At 42.0% G+C, this 19,432-nt stretch overlaps 2 protein-coding genes across 3 annotated transcripts in view; both read right to left on the bottom strand.

Moving 5' to 3' along the window:
- Positions 1-1,905: 1,905 nt before the first annotated feature.
- LOC144236693 (ribonuclease 4) overlaps positions 1,906-19,432 on the bottom strand; it is a 19,221-nt gene continuing 1,694 nt past the window's right edge. For both annotated transcript variants that reach the window (XM_077770322.1, XM_077770321.1), the window contains exon 2: positions 1,906-3,143. In XM_077770322.1, the coding sequence (XP_077626448.1) occupies positions 2,689-3,126 (438 nt within the window). In that variant the 5' untranslated portion in view covers positions 3,127-3,143 and the 3' untranslated portion in view covers positions 1,906-2,688. The remainder of the gene's footprint in view (positions 3,144-19,432) is intronic.
- Positions 8,341-19,432, bottom strand: part of ANG (angiogenin) — an 11,713-nt gene continuing 621 nt past the window's right edge. Inside the window, exon 2 of the mRNA XM_077770320.1 lies at positions 8,341-8,975. Coding sequence (XP_077626446.1) covers positions 8,517-8,957 — 441 coding nt within the window. The 5' untranslated portion in view covers positions 8,958-8,975 and the 3' untranslated portion in view covers positions 8,341-8,516. The remainder of the gene's footprint in view (positions 8,976-19,432) is intronic.

Here is a 19,432-nt window from a genome sequence, read left to right as displayed (position 1 = left end):
GATATGTCACTGTGGTTTTGATTTGCACTTCCCTGATAGGTGGTGATGTTGAATGGAAAAGGAAAATGTGTGGTAAAGAAAATGTGATATAAATATACAATGGAATGTTATTCAGCCTTAAAAAGGAAGGAAATCCTGTGATTTTTGACAACATGGATGGACCTGGTGGACATTATATTGAGTGAAATAACCTAGACATAGAAAGACAAATACTATATGATCTCACTTATATGTGGAATCTAAAATAGTCAAACTCATAGAAGCAGAGTATAGTGGTGGTTACTAAGGGTTTGAGAGGGAAGGGGAAATGGGGAGATGTTGGTCATGTTTAGTTATGCAACTGAATAAATAAATGCTGGGGATCTGATGTATAGCACAGTGACTGTAGGTATGTTAAAACAAGACCACAGGCCCAAAATGGAGTTGCTTATGCTAAGCCCACATCCTCAAACTTAAATTGGTTTTTGCTCTCCCAGACACCAGAAACCGCTTGATGCACTAGTTAAATAATCTGCCTAATAGATTCCTGCCACTCCCTTAAAGAAAGTAACCTTGCAATATAGGACCTGCTTTTTGTCTAGTAGAACATCCTTGTTCCTACTTACTCCTGCCTATAAAAGTGTTTTATTTTGTATTGGTCCTTGGAGCTCCTTTCTATCTGTTAGACTGGATGCTGCCTGATCCATGAATCATTGAGTAAAGCCAATAAGATCTTAAAAATGTACTCAGTTAAGGGGTTCCTGACTGGCTAAGTCTGTGGAACATGCAATTCTTGATCTTGGGGTTGTGAAGTTTGAGCTCCATGTTGGGTGTAGAAATTACTAAAAATAAATACATAAACTGAAAAACTTTTTTTACTCAGTTAAATTTTTTCTTTAACAGGTGGCGAAATAGTACTACTATATACTTTCAATTTGCTAACAGGGTAAATCCTAAGTGTTCTTTTTTAAAAAAATTTTTTAAATGTTTTTTTTTAATTTATTTCTGAGAGAGAGAGAAACAGCGTGAACAGGGGAGGGTCAGAGAGAGGGAGATACAGAATCTGAGACAGGCGCCAGGCTCTGAGCTGGCTATCAGCACAAAGCCCAACACAGGGCTCGAACCCACGAGCTGTGAGATCATGACCTGAGCCAAAGTCAGACGCTTAACCGACTGAGCCACACAGGCACCCCTAAATCCTAATTATTCTTACCACACACATCAAAAACAGTGAGGTGATAGATTTGTTAATTAGCCTGATTGTAGTCATTATTTCACGATGTATATGTATATCAAATCAATTTATAAAATGATTTCTTTCTGTATCTGCTGTAACTCAAATGGTTTCAGTTTAGTCCTTACACACACACACACGTGTGCGCGCACACACACATATACACACACACTTCCTTTCTTTAGCCCTAGCGTCTTCATACATCTCCCCAATTTGCTTAAAATAGTCAGAGGGAGAAGGAAAGGGTTTAAGAACTGAGAAGGATCAGGGCACCTGGGTGGCTCCGTTGGTTAAGCGTCCAACTTCAGCTCCGGTCATGATCTCACGGTTCATGAGTTCCAGCCCCATGTCAGGCGCTGTGCTGACAGCTCAGAGCCTGGAGTCTGCTTCAGATACTGTGTCTTCCTCTCTCTCTCTGCCCCTCCCCTGCTCATGCTCTGTCTCTCTCTGTTTCTCATAAATAAATAAATTAAAAAAAAAAAAGAACTGAGAGGGATTCCTTCCTCTGGAGTAAATGAGACAAAGGTTTCTGTGCCGTACTCATGGATCTGATGGGCATTAGTCTTTGACCAGAGTTTACAAGGATACTAAGGTGTGTGCATACTTATAAACTTAAGAATTCAAAGAATTTTTCCCTACCCAGGAGGGGAAAAATAATCCCCCCAAAAGAACCATAGCACAGCCTTCTCAGATACCTGCAGTTTATGTCCTTTATTACAAGGAAAATAAGAAAAACATTTAGTCAGGAAGAGTAAATGAGTCGTAAATGATCTAGTACATTTTTAATATTCTGACTTATTAGAGTGATTCAAAAGTGGGGGAGAGAGAGAGAAAATTCCTTGTATCATTTCTTGTGCCCAGCATAACAAGGGAGCCAAATCACACGGATAGAGCTCTCATTTGCCAGCATATATTTCCAGATTTGTAATGCTTCTCCTAACAGCTGACTTTTGGGAATAACAAAAAGCAATTACTTTCAAATTGTTCCTTGTGATGACATGGAAAAAGCCCTGGATTGGTAGTCGTTTCCACTGGATTTTTGTGTTGTCAGCTATTCCACTAGCTTCATGGTCTTCAGCAAATCTCTTAACTTTGGACTCCTATATACAACAGCATCACAGGACTGCCGTGCTATTAAAATGAGTTAATTTGGACGAAAGCACTTTGAAATGTTTGAAGTGCTATATAAATACAGATAATGACTAAATTCCAGAGGATAGAATCTGATGAGACAGCTCAACTGACCAGTATTATAAAAGAAAACAAAAAAGTTTACTACAGCAAAGCCCAGCCTCATTTTAAGTTTATGTCTCCATTTCTCTCTGATACAATGTGCTTAACAGAACAGGTTACAAAGAGAAAAAGAATAGTAAGCAGAGGAGACAGAGCCTAAGGCAGCTCAAATGCATTACTCATTGATGTTTAAGCATTAAGCTGAAGGCCAAGCGCTGGGCCATCACCCACGCAGAGGGTGTCTATCTGTCAAAGTGCACAGGCATCTCTGGGTTACCCTCACAGGCAATGACCACACGCCTGGTGCTCGCCAAGGCCCGATATCTGCAGTTGGGGGTCCTGGAACTTCCTGTCTCTCTGCAGTCGGTGACCTTCACTACACCCTCATGGCAGTTCATCTTGCCATTCCTGCACTGGATATTAGCGGTGCTGCAGATACTACGGATGTTCCAGATGTCTTCGTGGATGAAGGTGTTGACGTGCTTGCACTGACGCACCGTCATCTTGCGTCTTTGCATCATCAAGTTGCAGTAGGCATCATTGCCACCTGTCCCCTCAGGGTCCATGTGTTGCCGCAGGAATCGTTGGTACATGCGATCCTGGCCATAGGAGGGCAGCACCAGCCCCAGCAGGGTCAGCAGCAAGAGCAGAAGCAATGAATGAATCCTCTGGGGAGCCATCACGACCTTGGAGACACCTAGAGAGAAGCCCGAGGGGCAGGAGAAAGGAAGGTAAGATTTGGGCACTGGAGAGAGGTGAAGAGAATGGCAAACTGACATTTCCTCAACTCTAGTCTCTTTCCTCATCTGTACCAGCTCCTCATTCTTCTCTGCTCACGATTTTTCTCGGGTTGCTTTTGCTAGAGCAAACAGTTTGCAAACATGGCTTTCTCTGAAAGCAAGGGCTGTTCTCTTTTATGGAGAGAAGTTGCTGCACTGAGCACAATAACTCAGGTCAGATGCTGGCTAGGCATCTATCCAGTGTATCTGGCCTGTGTGGTTAGAGCATGAACAGGAAAAAAAGGCAGATCTCAGTGAAACTGGAGTTGACTGTCTCTTGAGGTAATTCTCCAGTCATGTGATCTTTGGAGTGGTGGGTCCTTTGGAGACTCTGATTCCCAAAAGTTTGGATAGACTCAGGATATGTCTTTTTCCTTCCCTTCCCTTCCCTTCCCCTCCCCTCCCCTCCCCTCCCCTCCCTTCCCCTCCCCTTCCTTCCTTTCTTTCTTTAGAACAGGGAGGAACACAGAGAGAGACAGAGAATTCCAAGTAGGCTCTGGATTGGAATCGAGCAGCCTGATGTGGGGCATGAACTCACAAACCATGAGATCATGACCTGAGCCAAAATCAAGAGTCGGACACTTAGCACTTAACCGACTGAGCCACCCAGGTGCCCCTAGATTCAAGATATGTCAAGGCAAGCTTATGAACTGATTTTAATTCCTTACTGAATTGGAGAAGTACAGAAAAGAGGTCAGGGCAGTATTAGGTTTAGTTTTTCCTCTCAATTGGCTACTCTCCTATGGTATTAAAATCAGGGCCTTTTGAAAATCCTGTTAATCCTACATAAAGAAACCCTATAAAAGCAGAGTATGCAGCCATAGTGCATTAAAGGTGGTAAATATTGGCTAAATAAACTAATAAACGAAATGAGTGAGCTTGTGAATAAATTAAATGAAATGGATACAGAGAGTGAAGGTGTTATCCAGGCTTGTGGAACTGACCAATAAGCTAAGAAACATTAAAAAATAAATAAATCTAGGGTCACCTGGGTGCCTCAGTCAGTTAAGTGTCCAACTTCAGCTCAGGTCATGATCTCATTGTTTGTGGGTTCAAGCCCCACATTGGGTTCTGGGCTGACAGCTCAGATTCAGAGCCTGCTTCAGATTCTGTCTCCCTCCCTCTGTGTTCCTCTCCCGCTCTCACACTCTCTCTCAAAAATAAAACATTTTTTAAAGTTAAAAAAAGATAAATCTAGGGGCACCTGGGTGGCTCAGTCCATTAAGCATCCAACTTCAGCTCGAGTCATGATCTCACAGTTCATGGATTCAAGCTCCCTGCTTTGGATCCTTTGTGCCCCCCTCTCTCTGCCCCTCCCCTGTTCATGCTCTTTCTCTCTCTCAAAAATAAATAAACATTTAAAAAGAAATCTAAATAGCACAATCTCCACAAAAAGACATAGACTGTGGGGTGGTTTTTTTTTTTTGTTTTTTTGTTTTTTTGTGTTTTTGTTTTTTTTTTTTTTCTGTTTCTATGTAACCCAAAAAACTAGGCCCTGGTGATATACTCCAGTATCCTGCATCTATCCTATCCTTGATGCTCTGCCTGTCTTGTCAATAGCTGTTGGTAATTCTCTGTATTCTCTCACTGCAGGATCTTTGTGTTGGCACCTCTTGATGGTGGGAAATAAAGAGTTATTTTATGGAGTTAAAAAAAAAAACACCTCTGGAGCAATGACAAAGAGAGCACTGTGATATAGTTTCAGAACATTGCTTCTGTAGACTAATTAAAGAAAGGAATCCAAGGCCTATCTGGGTCTAAAATCTGTACTCTTTCTGCCATCTTCTAACTGCTTCTCCCATCCCACGTCCCAAATATTCAAGATACTATAGACGTTTGTGCTCAGAGTTGCTTCTCTCTAGCAACAGAATGTTGAGGGGTGGAGTAGGGTGGGAGTGGAGGTGGGAGTCACTAGCTAGATGCTGCCTTCTGGCTCTCAGTCTGGGACTGACATGAACTCAAACTGTGAACTACTTGACTCGTGCAATGAGGCAGGGCTGACTCAGTAGAGCAAAAAAGAAAAACAAAAAACAAAAAAAACCCAAAAAACAAAAAACCTACAATTCAACAGGGAGTGAGCATCCCAAAGTAGCACAGGCAATACTTTGAGGCAGATAGACCCATTTCTACATGTGCAGTCCAAGGACTGGCCTCAGCTGAACCCCTAGGTTGACATATATGGGCACTACTGGCCTTTGTTTGCAAAGGTGCTTCTTGATGCCAGGTCATGCGCGTAAGCCACTGAAATGGCTGGTGAGGGACCTGTGATCTGTTCCACCTAAAGCCTACACTTTGGTTAGTGGTAATGACAGGATGAAATATAACCATCATTCTTTTACATACCACCTCTTATGTTCACAGCCACCTTTTGCCTCTGCACAGAAAGTTCTAAAGCTCTATGTCATGTTCTTGTGCCTGCAGCTGATATGAGAGATGGAGTCAGGAAAAGGGGGAAGTGAAGGTAGCTGTGGGAAGAAGGATCGATGGGAGAAATAATGCTCAATTTACTCCTTACCCCAGCACCCATGGGTACAACTTCTGAAAGCACACTTAGCACTTGGGTAATGGCTTCATCACAGTGATGTCCTTTGGGTTGTTTTTCCCAGATTGGATCTTGCACCCCTCATCTTGCACAGTTCTGTCTGCTTTCTCTCATCCTTTGTGACCAAGATCATGGTTCAGCAACATAACGGGCTACAGAGAAGACCTGAACTATTTATACAAGAATGAATCCATGGCTTCAGCCACACAACCAACTGATTTAACAAGACATGGGAAAATATTTGTGAACAGAAGTCCAATGTAGATGTCAATGGGTACATCTCAGGGTGCTAGGTACAACAGAAAATCAAATGATCCCCAAATCATCCCAACACATAGTGTTTGGTCAGAGCCAAACCAGAGAAAGACCAAAGTCTTTCAACCTGTACCAGGTTGACTCTCAATAAGAACTAATTTTGATATGGTGATCCCGAAAACCTAGCTTTGCTACATTAACTGTGTGACCTTGGGTAAATTACTTAACCTCTCAGCATAAGTAAAATGAGCATAATGATAATATCCACCTCTTAGAGATGTTATGAAGACTTAAGAATAAAATCAGTATCAAGTGCTTATCACAATGCCCAGCCAATGATAAGTGTTTAGTAAATGTTGGCAATGATCTTTCCACAACTTCATTCTTCTCGTTTTTCTTTGCTTCCTTCAATCTCATAAAAATAATGAATAACTGCACCAAATTGCCTATATTTTGGATCCCCTCCCCTTTATTTTGTAGAGTACCTATATTCCCAAGAAATTATAAGGCGTCTTTTAAGCTGAAATATCTAACCTCCTAGCATTCCTGCTGTGTCTCTAGAGAAATTTGTCCTATCCAAGTTGCACTGAAGTTCCTTCCTTGAATGTGACCATTCCTCAAAGGACTTGACATTTTTCAGGTTTTTCTTCTCTTTTTCTTGCAAAGTCAACAAAGTACAGCTGGCCAGCACTTCAATTCTTCAAATGATTCACTCGAGATAAAATGACTTGCCTATGACTTGACATGTCATTCTAAACAGATTTTGACGGTGAGAGAACAAAAACTCAGGGCAAAAAGTGCTAGGATTGGCCACCAAGCTGCTACTAGCTCCAACAGCAGGACAGGAAGCACTCACAGCCCGTTGCCATGTCATTTCCCAGGAAACAGTCATTTGCCCCAACTCTAGAGCAGAGTATGCAGTGATAATGCTCTAGGCATATGTTTGGAAAAGGCATGAGTTTTCTCAAATATTGTCTGATCAAAATAATAATGGTCTATGCCTTTGACCTTCTCTCTCAAGACTTTGAGTGGGGCAATGATCTGTATGGAAGTTACTTTGCCTCATATCAAGGACATAGTGCTGGTTGGAGAACTTGAGAAAGTGTCCAAATATTCTACCACAAATTGGAATTTTCTTACTCCTTAAGGAGTTTTTGAGATCTTATATTAAGGCAAATTTTCTAATAAGACAGATTTGGAAAATTCTTCTCTCTAACGAGAGACAGTGTTTTAAATTTTGAAATAGATAACTCAAGCCATGTGATCAATAGATCACTCATGTACTCATGTGCTGAGTGTACACCAGTAACCTACTTCTTTATCACTTCCTCCCAAAATCTGAATATTTTCAGGGAGGCTGGGCACTCCAAGATGGCACCTAGACACGGGTCTATAACCCGAGTATTGAGCAGCCAGGGTTTCTGGCCCATTTCAGGGCAATGTGGGCAGCAGGGGAGGCCACCACTGGGAACTGTGACCACAGCAGTTACATATTCACAAGATGCCAAAACTGTGATTTATAACTGTAATTTATCAACTGCTATCTAAATAAAATACTGAGGCAACTGTTGATAGAAATTAGGTTAACAGGAAGTTAATCACTTAACCTGTGGACTAATAAGTGTATTTTACAAAGAGAATGTCGTTAACCTGAGTTTCTGTTTACTTGAAAAACAAATCTAGTTGAAGAAGAATAAAAAGGAAGCTTAGAGTCTTTCTATGACTTCCCTAAGACCTCACAGTTGCCAGACATTAATTGATAAAGTAAGAGATTAGGGAGAAAAGAATGTAATAATGAATGAATGAATGACTAAATAAATAATCACTTTTTGATCTTTATATAAAATAGCCATGAGAATATCCAGGGAGCATTCCATTCCATTCCATTCAAAGGAACATCAAAAAATTAGCTCCTGCTTAAGATAAGAGAGGTCTAGTCCATATGGATTTTGGTATTTATGCAGGATTACATGTACAGGTGTGTGAAAGAAAGTGTAATTAATCTGTTGGTATTTAGTCTTCAACTGTTCTCCTGAGGGTTTAACACCTGTAAAAGTAATATTGGGCTCATTATTTGCCCCTTCTGAAAACTCTGTTTAGCTGCCATGAGCCCTGGAATTTTCCTAGTTCTCTCTGTAAGATTAATTTAACCACGCTCTTTTTACAGAAAGCTAAAGTCCACCTCCCTATTGGCTGATAAGGGACTGACTGATAAGGAAAAGAGCGGCATTTCTATTCTATACAATCCTCTCAGGGAGCAGCTGAGTAGAGAAAATGGGGTTTTAATAGATTAATAGGCCAATAATCAGTGAGAAGACTTTGATTCTTACTGCTTTCAGAGATATTTTTATTTATGAAGCATGTTGTAAAAAGGAAAACAAGATATCCAGGCAGCTCATTCTCTGGGCCCCTGGCAATGAATGTTGCCACCACTGTTCTGGGGTGTGGAGGAAAATGCAAGGAAAGAGGAGCAGAGCCAGCTGTGGCCTGCTGGTTATGGACGGAAAAAGGACTCATCAAAATGGACAGGCAGGCCATTTTCACAGGCAACAGCAATGTGTCTGAAGCCTGGTGTAGCTCTGTACCGGCAGGGAGGTCGAGGGGACCCTCCTACGTGCCTGCACGTGGTGACCTGGAGAGGAGACTTGCTTAGTCTTAAAGCTTCTCTGTAAGGGTTTCCATTCTTATTTCCACAGATGGCCTTGATGCTGCCCTTGTTGCCGTGAATAAAGGTGTTGGTGTCTTTGCAGGGTGTGGTCAGGCCTCGTCTCTCCATCATGCTTTCACAGTATCTGTCATTCCGGCCCTTTGGTTTGGCGTCATAATGCTGGGTCAGGAAGTGTTTGTACCTGGAGTCATCCTGAGCCAGGGCTGGTGGGGTCAAACCCAGACCCAGCATGAAGACCAACAAGAGGGGGCCGGGGCCCATCACCATCTCTTCCAACAGGGGCTCCTGCCAAGGGCAAAAGGATGTGTGGTAGCGGCACAGAACGGCATTGCCAGATGAGGCTAAAAGGATGGGGACTTCCCTCTCTGACAAAGCTGTATGAATCAGGTATCCTCAGTCACCTAAGTACATCTTTTCTTTTCCCTTCCTCATTAATCTCAAACATTTTGTCAGTCCATTCCTTTGTGGAGTCTATTTAAAAGTTTCCTGAACACAACTTCCTGCCCCAACCATTCTTTCCTATCCCTTAGGATGGCTGAGTGTTTTCCTTCCTATCAGTCACAGCCTTACAAAACCCATCCACACTCTTTAATTCCTTTATTGGTTAACATATTAACAAACTTTGCATAAGTCCCTCCTAGGTACCAGACACTGTGCTAGGTCCTGGAACACAAAGACCATCAAGATACACCAAATGCCTCCCTAAAAGAGGATGGAGCATCCAGGGAGAAGGGATGCAGCTCCAGTTTCCTAAGATGAGACAGTAAGTAAGATAGGAGGCGAGAGCTATGAAGAAGGGGGGACTTTTAGGGAACCCTGAGCCCAGCGAAGGGTCGATCAGACAACTGTTGAAGGCAGGATGCCAGGTACGCAAGTCAGTTAGTAAGCCAGCTGTGAGGAGAGCAGTTGAGAGCAGTTTTATCCTCAGGAGAAAGGAGGTAGCCTAGCTCCCCAAGAAGTAGGTGTTTCATGGCCAAAGGTGGAATTATGAGGTGCTATTTAAAAAGGACAGGGAGGAACATGGAAGAACCATGTAATGCCTGGAAGTGGGTCTGGGTCAACTCTTACAGAGGACTGGAAGAAGAAAAGCTTACCCTCAGTTGCTTCTTGCATTCTGAACATTTTGAATCATCCTTAGATAATATTTTCTTTTCTTTTTTAAAAATTTGTTTGTTTGTTTGTTTGTTTATTGAATCCCAAGCAGGCTCCAAGCCAAAATCAAGGGTGGGATGCTTAACCAACTGAGGTACCCAGGTATCCCTCAGAAAATATTTTCTAATTTGCCCTGCACGTGTATGCAGACTGTTACACACAGGCAAATGATGTCACCTTGTGACAAAAACAAAAAGAAAATAAAAACAACTCCTTAGACACCTTTTTTCCCCCGTAAACTCTGTGCCACATGTGAGACTCAAACTCACAACCCTGAGATCAAGAATCACATGCTCTGTGGACTGAGCCTGCCAGGTACCTCTCCTTAGACTTTTTCATCAAGTCAAAGGCCTTACAATTTGCTGCAATGATTTCTCAAACTTTTCTCAAAGGAAGAACAAAGAGAATAGGGTTGCTGCCATTATCTCTCAGGAGCTGTCCATCTCAAACCATAGAACTCACATATCCCAGGGGTGGTGTGTCAGATACTCAAACACAGCCCCAGGGTAAACATGGTGCTTTTTTTTTTTTTTTTCTTTCCTGGAGCATGACGTTAACGCAGTGATAGATAATTAAAAATAGGATTGGGGCGCCTGGGTGGCTCTGTTGGTTACACATCTGGCTCTTATTGCAGCTCAGGTCATGATCTCACGGTTGTGAGATCGAATGGAGCCTGTTTAAGATTCTCTCTCTCCCTCTCCCTCTGCCTCTTTGCTTGCACTCTCTTTCTCTCTCTCAAGCAAAAAAAATAGAAATAAATAAGGATAGATGATAACAAAATAGAGAACAAATTTTTTATGGACTTTTAAGATTTTTTATGAAATTCATAGATTTGAGAATTGAAAGATATTTGGTGTTTGCAGCAAGAATTGAAGCAAGTATATCTTTAATTCTTTGGAGAAAACCTTCAAGAGTATTCAGTGACTTTTAAAACCACCATAGTCCTTGAAAACAGTATTACATTGTATGTTTACTAACTAGAATTTAAATAAAAATTTGAAGAAAAAAATCATCTTGATTCTATGTGACTCAGAAAAAAAATGCACAGTAGTCCTACACATTATATCAAATACATGTGAATGCCTCACATCCAACAATAAAATAAATGACTTTTCACTGTATATCTGAAACTGATTTTTATAAATTTGTTCCTCAAATTGTTTGAGAGTAATTAGTTTAATTTATGACCAGCGAGGTTCTTTTTGGCAATCATCACACATACTGAGAAATTCTTGTAATGGGAGAAAAATTTGACCTTCAAATTATTCCTAAATGTAATATAATTCTTTTAAATACTAAATTTAATAATAAATGGTATATTATCATAGATATTAAGTTAATTATTGATGTTTATGTTGTGCTTCCTTGTGCATAAGTCAATAAACATTATTTTCCTATAAAATTATTTTGGTAGACCTTACAGAGGCCATAGGTCCTAGCAGTAAGCCTGTTGCTAAACAGCCCTTGGAGTATAATCCAGGGTTTTGCTGGTTACATGGAAAGGCATGTGACAGAGTAAGCAAAGTGAGCTCTCTTTCTCATCAACATTTGGCATTGATCCACCTTGTGTGTTTCATAGTAACTACAAACAAATTTGGTACACTGCTGAAGAATACCAAAGTAGACACTGAGGAATTTTTTGGCCATTCTACAATACTGAAATAAATAGCGGCTGAAAAGTTTTCCATTAAACACGCAGAGTATCATTTGTGATAGAATCAAGTGAAATTGTGTTCTTGGAAGTTTAGCAAGAAAGTGGTACATAATTGCAGGGTGGAGAGCCACTCCTAAGAGAATAACGGCTACATGGCTACTGCTCCAACAGAGTTTCTGCCAAGTTCTTTACATTCACATTGTGCTTTTCATTCTCCTGGGTGTGTTTTCTTCTCGTTTTTTGGAACACCTCATCAAAGTTTTATTGACTTGTAATCAACTAAGTTTCTTGCTCAGCAATGCCTTCTAACATCAAAGGTAATTGTAGAATCACAGGATCTCAAGACAGAAGGGAACTTGGAGACCACAGTCAACATCTCTCTGCCAGAGAGGGAGGAATCCCGAGTTCAGAATAATAAATAAGTAAATAAGTCAGTCAGTCAGTCAGTAAATAAATAAATCAGGAAGTAGAACCTGAGCTGGTAGTATCCAAAAGAGTCACTGGGTGGCAGTGGTGGATAGGAATGGTGCCAACCGCTTCCACATAATGGAGGAGACCGTGGGTGCTTGTAGGAAGTGCCAGTATTATACAGGCTGTGGTGATATCGCTGCTCACAGAAGGGAGTAGGAGATGGCAGGTCTGCCTAGAGTGTCTGTCCAAAGACTCTATGCTTTAGATATTAAGATCAAGGACACTTTACTAGATATAAGTGTCAAAGCAAAAGTCACAAAGCTGATCTGTCCACAAGGATATCACAAAATAAAGGTTACCTCTTGTTAGGTTTCATGGGTGCCGTTTCCAAGCCATTATCTATGTGATCTTGGGTGAAAAATGACCTGTTTACTTGTCAGTGTTTCCTATTGGTGTGTAATCTATAGGAGGGCAGAGCCCATATTAGTCACCTTGAATCACAGTGCCTGTCTCATGGTAGACCCTCAATAATTATGTTCTTAATAACTGACTTCATTTCCTGTCCAGGCCTAAATGTATTCATCTATAAAACATTTAGGGTTGCTAACTCTAAAAGCCTGTTTCTCCATGGCTCTCATTAAGCATAAAAGCCTTTTCTAGTTCCACTAGGATGGAATTGCAGAGGCAAGTTTGTGTCTGAGTTTAGTTCTGTAACAATTTAGCTGAGGTTTGCCCAGGTTTACTGTAATCGTAACTCCCTCAGCCATCCAGAAACCAATCCCGGCAAGTATGCACTAGGGCCACTAGTAACATCTGCTCTCCCACTCATAACCTCCTCACTTATATACTCAATACTAAATTTCCCCCAAAAGACGTCAAATAGAATTGGGAGAAAACAAGTAAGAGGTTATTCGTGGTGGAGAAGCAAATCTGCCTAGGCCAAGGGTGCAGAAATCTAGTGGTCAAATCCATTCACACGTGTCCTTCCACACCCAAGCACATAACTGTCACGTTTTTGCCACTGGAATTTGTCCCACAATTTGTTTTTTAGATTAACTTTACCTTCTGTCTCAAACCAATCACTTAGTCTTCTCAAAAATGAATATTCTCTCTCCCTATAGGTAATGCTTTGTAGTCAAGCGATCTAACTTTATTCACTAGGGAGTTAACTTGACAGTTTATGATTAGTAACTATGGTTATAGCTTCCGTAAATATAGTCTCACGCCTTTATATGTCCTAGGCCAATATTCTCCAAAGTGGAAGTGGAACACTTAATGTTCCTCCTTTGCCCCCTTTCCTTCCTTCTTCTCTTCAACCTGCAGTGTACCTTTTTTTGCTCTTATGTTGTTCTATTGTGCTTTCAAAGAGCATCCGAAACCTTCTTAAGGAAAGAAATTAGCAGGAAAGATTACAAGAAAACAGAGCTGAAGGTATACTCTGTTTCTTTCCTTGTTAAGCCACATCTAATGTCAGGGGCGGAAGGGTGGGGCTCCAGATACCCTTCAGCAAATGCTTTTCCCAGATCTTTGGGGACTTTATCACAATTTAGGAAACTTCCTAAATCTCCACTTGTTCCCAGTATCACTAATTTCCTTTTATCTACATTTAGGCTGTCCCAGAAGAAATCTGTGTGTATTTTAAATTTTAGAATCTGACTTATTTCCTTCTTAATTTGTGAACTTGGACCAAGAGTTTTTAAAACGGAAAAAAATGGTTTCACTGAAGTGGATGGATGTCTAGAAATAGTATACATATAAATAAACAGAAAAATAGATTACCCAGGAGGAAGAATCTTACAAAAGTCTGGAAGTTTCCCTCCAACTGAAGATGGGTTGCAGCTGTTTGTTCTTGGAGATGGGGTCCAGCTGTGTGAACCCACAGGCCCCTTTTGGTTCTGATTATATAGTGATCAGATAAATGGGGTGGGAAGACTAGATCTAAAGATCCCCGATCCTGGCAGAGACATGAAAACCAAGGACACTGCTCTTGGACAAACATGGAGAGTCATTCACCTTTTCCGTGGGCGTGACTGGGTCAAATATTAACCCACCTGAATGGATTAGAAATTTGTTCTGGGAGGGCAAGTTTGACAAACATGGCCTTTTGTCCCATAGCTGCCTATTTCTGATGTCTGTGGTTCTGACTCTTGCCCATGACAGGACACGTGGTGATCTGGATCCAGAAGATGTCATTTCTAATCTTATGGGCCATCTCCAAGAACCACCTTGGAGGAACCCTGCAGAGTAAGATGATGCTGTTCCACTATCCTTTGTTTTTATCCACATAATTTGGTTTCATGAAAAATGCTAAGTAGGCTATTTCATTGAATCCACAGAACCAGGAAAGCATTCTTAGATAAGGTTACATGACAGCTATCCGTACCCTACCCGTGACCTCAACCTTACAGCTACTAAGCCTCAGAAGTTTCCTGGCTGTATTTCCTGGGCTTTTCCTTCGTTTTGTCCTAACCTGTTCACAAGAGATTAATCCTGAGCACTCAGTCTTCTGTTTCTTGTAACACAGTTGCGAAATTGATGATCTCCACCATCAATGCAACACTGAAACTGCATCTACTCACAAAGCAGATTTGGATTTGTTGCTTGAATAGAAACCAGCCAACTGAGCCAAAGCTCACTGGGGTCACTCTATAAAGATCCTATAGTTTCAAATATCAGGTAGCCACAGGATGCCAACTGTTTCACAGGCCCTCAGCAACCATCCGCTCTGGTGTGCAACTCCAACAGTGCTGTCTCTTTAAAAATCCTCAGCCCTCTGTTGTCATCCATCCACCTGTTTTCTGCCTGCTTATCTTTGAGAAGGTGTCAGTAAAGACAGGCTGCCTGCCAATAAAATAATTGTACTTGCAATCATCATAATAATTATAGTCATTGCCTTTCGTTTTATGAAGCTCTCACATACCTGATCATAACTGTCACCAGGACTGTGTGAGGTAGGTGTTATTTAAGTCAGGAAGCCCCCAGATCAAACAGCAGGGGAATGGTATAGGCAGCCTTCAAACCCCTCATCTCTGGGGAGAGGATCTACTCAGCTTTCCAGACTCAGCATGAGTGGCGCCTCCTCTGAATCCCGCCAGGCCCTCCACGGTCCCACCCATCCCAAGAGAAGTTGCCCACGTCTTTCTTTGGGGGATTCTCTGTGCCCAGGACACACCGTGCTGAGGCCAGCATGGAGGAGGGGTCCCAAACTGACTCTAGACTTCAGGTGGGTCCCGGTGTGGGTGAAAAGCTAGTGGGTCAGCCTGAGTGAAGCCTATTTGTGTCAGAGTCTGTGATGCTCCAGGGAGGGATTCATCCATAGAGAAGGCCATGATGAGAGGTAGGAGAAAGATGTCAAGGCCATGGAGCAGTGTTGGGCAAGGAATGTGGTGTGCTTCATTCACATCTCCTCTGACCTGTTCTCCTGGGGCCTACAGAGAGAGCTCTACAATAAAAACTTTCATAAAAATCAAGGTTGTTTCATGAAATGTCTCTAAGATTCAGGAAGCACACAGCAACCCAGTGTAAACAAGTTCACTACATGGCTGACCGCAGGTGGTGTAGGGGGTGGGGCAGGAGGCAAACGACCTTCCTCACTGGAAAGGTTGAGACAGATTTGAGGCGAGTCTGGACAAGAACTACAGCAGCAGGTCAGACCATGGGCTCTATCAGAAAGGAAGAGGACACTGTGTGTTGGCATCTTCTGACATTCTCAACAGCATGGGCCCCTTTCAGGGCAGCAACAGACCTCTCGCAGGGAGCTGGAGTGAGAAAGAACTAAATGGCAGCCTCACCGTGTAGGCTAAAGGGGCTAGTTGGCAAACATGTTTACACCCCCTGGCAACTTCAGGAATGCTCAGAGAAGCATGCGAGCTGATCTGGAGTTCTTACAACATGGGTAGTGTGGATCTGACTTCACTTTAGGTTCGCAAACAGGCCATTAGCCATCACCCTTTGATGATTCTTGTGTACTCCATTAGATGGAACCCTTAGAGAGAAGAAAAATGGTTTTATTCATCTCTGCATTCTTAGTATCTAAAAGAGTGACGGACTCCTCGCGGTTTGTTGTTGTTGTTGTTGTTGTTGTTTTTATCCCTCATTACTTCTAGAAATGTACCATCTGATTTCACTTTGGAAATCCCAACCACACAATCTCTCCTGGCTTCTCTTAAGACTTAAAAACATGGTTGGGTTTGGCAACAGCTACTGAACAGGGCGGGCCTGATTCCCAGCTAGAGCAGGAAGGCTTCCAAGGTTCTCAGGAAGGCTTTGCTTCTGACTGGCTGGTAGATCCCGAAAGCCCACGGACGGACCTTCATTTCTTAGGTACTGGTCCTGTTCCAATGCCAAAATTCCGAGAAGGATTAACTCTTAAAACAGCCGTCTGTGATTCACACCTGCTGGGGCATGTGCTTTCGAGCCTAGCGGCAGAACAGTTTTGGGTACTGAAATGGCCTGAGGATTTGAGGAGGAGGAAGAGTGGGCAGCACGGAGAACCTGGAAAAGGACGACCTTCACTACTGGCTTTTCAGCGGTGTTGAGGCACAGCCCTGCCTGAGCTTCATGTTTTTTCCCCTGTCCTCTTCCCTTTTCCCAGCGTCCCCAGCCAATGTCTGAGCTAAAAGGAAAAAGGTCTGGGGAAGCGAGAAAAGGACCTAGCACACAGCCACAAACTCAGTACCTGGTGCTTCAGGGTTACTGAAGTCTCTGGAAGGGAAAGGATAGGTGTGTCCCTAACACACACAATTGTTCTGCCAAATCCCAAAGTTCAAAGTCCATTAGGTACAAAGAGAATCAACAAGACAAGGAGCCACAGAGTGGGGTCTCTACCTGCATCTAACCGGGTGCCCTAGTCCTCACTTTCCTTTTGTGGGCAAACCAGCTATTTGAGAATGGTGCCTATTGTAAATTGGTCATATACCACTTTTTAAAGAGACACAGAAGAACTGAGTTCTAAAAAGTTGTTGATGGAGTGCCTGGGTGGCTCAGCCACAGACAGTTAGGTGTCTGACTCTTGATATTGCCTCAGCTCAGGGTCACAATCTCATGGTTCATGGGATCAAGGCCCACATTGTTGGTCTCTGTGCTAGCAGCATGGAAACTGCTTGGGATACCCTCTCTCCCTCTTTGTCCCTCCTCTGCCTGCTCTCTCTCTCTCAAAATGAATAAATATTAAAAAATATTTTTTAAGTTATTAGTCATTTGGTGGGGAGGACACTGCCCATTGGAATACCTTGTGGTGTCAGCAATCCTGGACAGTGAAGCAGCAGCGAACTCCCACAGTGTGTGGAGATCAAGATGACTTGATTAACAGGATCCTTCTCTGATAAACCACCTAAAGCATACACACACACACACACACACACACACACACACACACACACACACACAGAGTCCCATGGCCTGGAACACCAGGTCAAACGTCAACTCGCACAAACAGTCCAGCCTCTGATGTTACCTTTCTGCTGTGTTGCTGGGAGCAGCCTCCGGCCTCTGAACACAGCCAGGTCCCTTCTTTGCCTGTGGTCTTTGTCTATGGGATTCTACCTGACAGCTTGGGGGAGAATTAACACCCTCCCCCACATAGCTGACAATGCAAAAAACCAGTTAGGTGAATGGCGAATGGTTGCTTTCGTTCCAATTGTTTTTCCTTTCTTTTCAGCTTGGCACAATGTGGTTATGATGAAACAGAAAATAAAGGCTGGGAGGGGATTTTGACTATTTCATTAAAATGCATCTAAGTGCTTACTCATTTGTATTTCAAAATATCTACAACAAGGAATTATATTTTTTCAGTAATTTTAATAGGTGTGAAGTAATTGTTAATTGAGAAAAACCCACTCCTATGTTTAAAAAATGTTCTGACAGCCTGAACTTGAAACTCATTCCCTTCTTCCTGAAATTTTTCTTGTGTCTCTTATTCATACCACTAGTTAGTTTCCTTGCACATAGACACAGGAAGCCCAGGGTTCTTCTTCTAAGGACTCAAGTGCTGGTGTCCTTTACCCTTTACACAGAGTGTATATATTTAATTCTGTCCTTAAGACTAATTATAAAATTAGGTGACAGAGAGAAATGAATAATCTCTAAATTTGTTTTAACTGTAACTTTTTTTTTTTTTTTTTTAGGTTTAGAAGCATGAAATGTATTGACTAACAGAAGTAATGGTTAAAAGAGGATGAAGTTCCAATGAAAAGAAGGATCAGGTCTCTGGGAACGGGGCGGGGAGGGGGGTACTATGACTGAGGGAGAATGAGCCAAAGTCTTGCTCGCATGCCTGTGTATTTTCAAAGACAAAAATTACACATTTACTCTCAACAAACAGGGGGCTGTATGCCCATTGTCTTTCCCAAGTATCTCAAGGTGTTCTTCTGGAATAACTATTAACAGAAATTGCTCCTTGTTCAAATACGGATTAAGTGAAAACTCTTACCCAGGGGTTTCACTAGTCTGCTTTGGTCCACTTTCTTAGCCATCTATGTTAATTTCTGAATCGCATGGGCAAATGCTTCCAACAATAACTTGACAAATCTCTTATCTTTGCCTGCTTATAAACCTGATGTCTGCTCTTTCAACAAGAGCCAGAAATCTTTTCCTGGAATGGTTTTCTCCCCCATTTTCTCTGCCAAACTAGAGCTCTTCTCCACATTACTTGAGTACCTTCTTTTATATAAGAGTCATTTACACCCTGCTGCCCCAAGATGTCATAGAATAAGAAAGAGGGAGACCTGGAGGACTATCAATCCCTCATTATACTAATAAGGAAACTGGGGAACAGAGAAAGATAACATGCACTGTCCAAGGAACATCTGGTGTTTCAGGACCTAGAAGCTTTCCAATGCACCGCACGGCGTTCATATTCCACACTAGCAATTTCTAGAAAATTAAAGATTATTTTTAAAATGTCACTGAAAGTTGTTGTTTAAGGGAAACCTATTGACTATTTCCATGAATTTCAAAAATATTTTACTCCCCCTTTATCTGTAAAGGAGTTGCTTAAAATAAAGTGTAACAAAATTGTCCTGCACAAACTAGTTAGTAACTGTATAGTTGAGGAGCTCATTGAATACCTGAGGCTGCTTCTGGGAAGTTGACCAGTGCTATGCAGGTAATTATGTCACTTGGGCTTCTAGTGATTACGTTTACGACTTGATTATAGGGTTTTTAAGGACACTGATGGAGGGTCTTGCCTCATTTATTTCCTTAGTCCCTGGAATGATGCTGAAGTTGTTTTTACTGTCCTTCCTAAATAAGATGCTCTGTTTTGCCTATGTGCTACCATGTGTTACCATATGACATGCTGTCTCAGAGTAGGAAGGCTCAGGATCCCAACATTCTAGTAAGAAAGTTTGGGTTAGAGGTTGTTTGCAATGTCTCCAAGAATTTCACAACACTGGCTGAGGGGGTTAAGGGTGAGGAGACAGAAGTGAGTAACCAGAAAATGAAAACATCAGTCTCAAGTGCCCGTTATGCTGGAAAAAAACAAAAACAAAAACAAAAACAAACAAACAAACAAAACCCCCCCCCC

This window comes from Crocuta crocuta, unplaced genomic scaffold (genome assembly GCF_008692635.1).
Source record: "Crocuta crocuta isolate KB4526 unplaced genomic scaffold, BGI_CrCroc_1.0 scaffold175, whole genome shotgun sequence".
Classification (NCBI taxonomy): Eukaryota; Metazoa; Chordata; class Mammalia; order Carnivora; family Hyaenidae; genus Crocuta; species Crocuta crocuta.
This window is presented reverse-complemented; position numbering and strand designations above follow the sequence as displayed.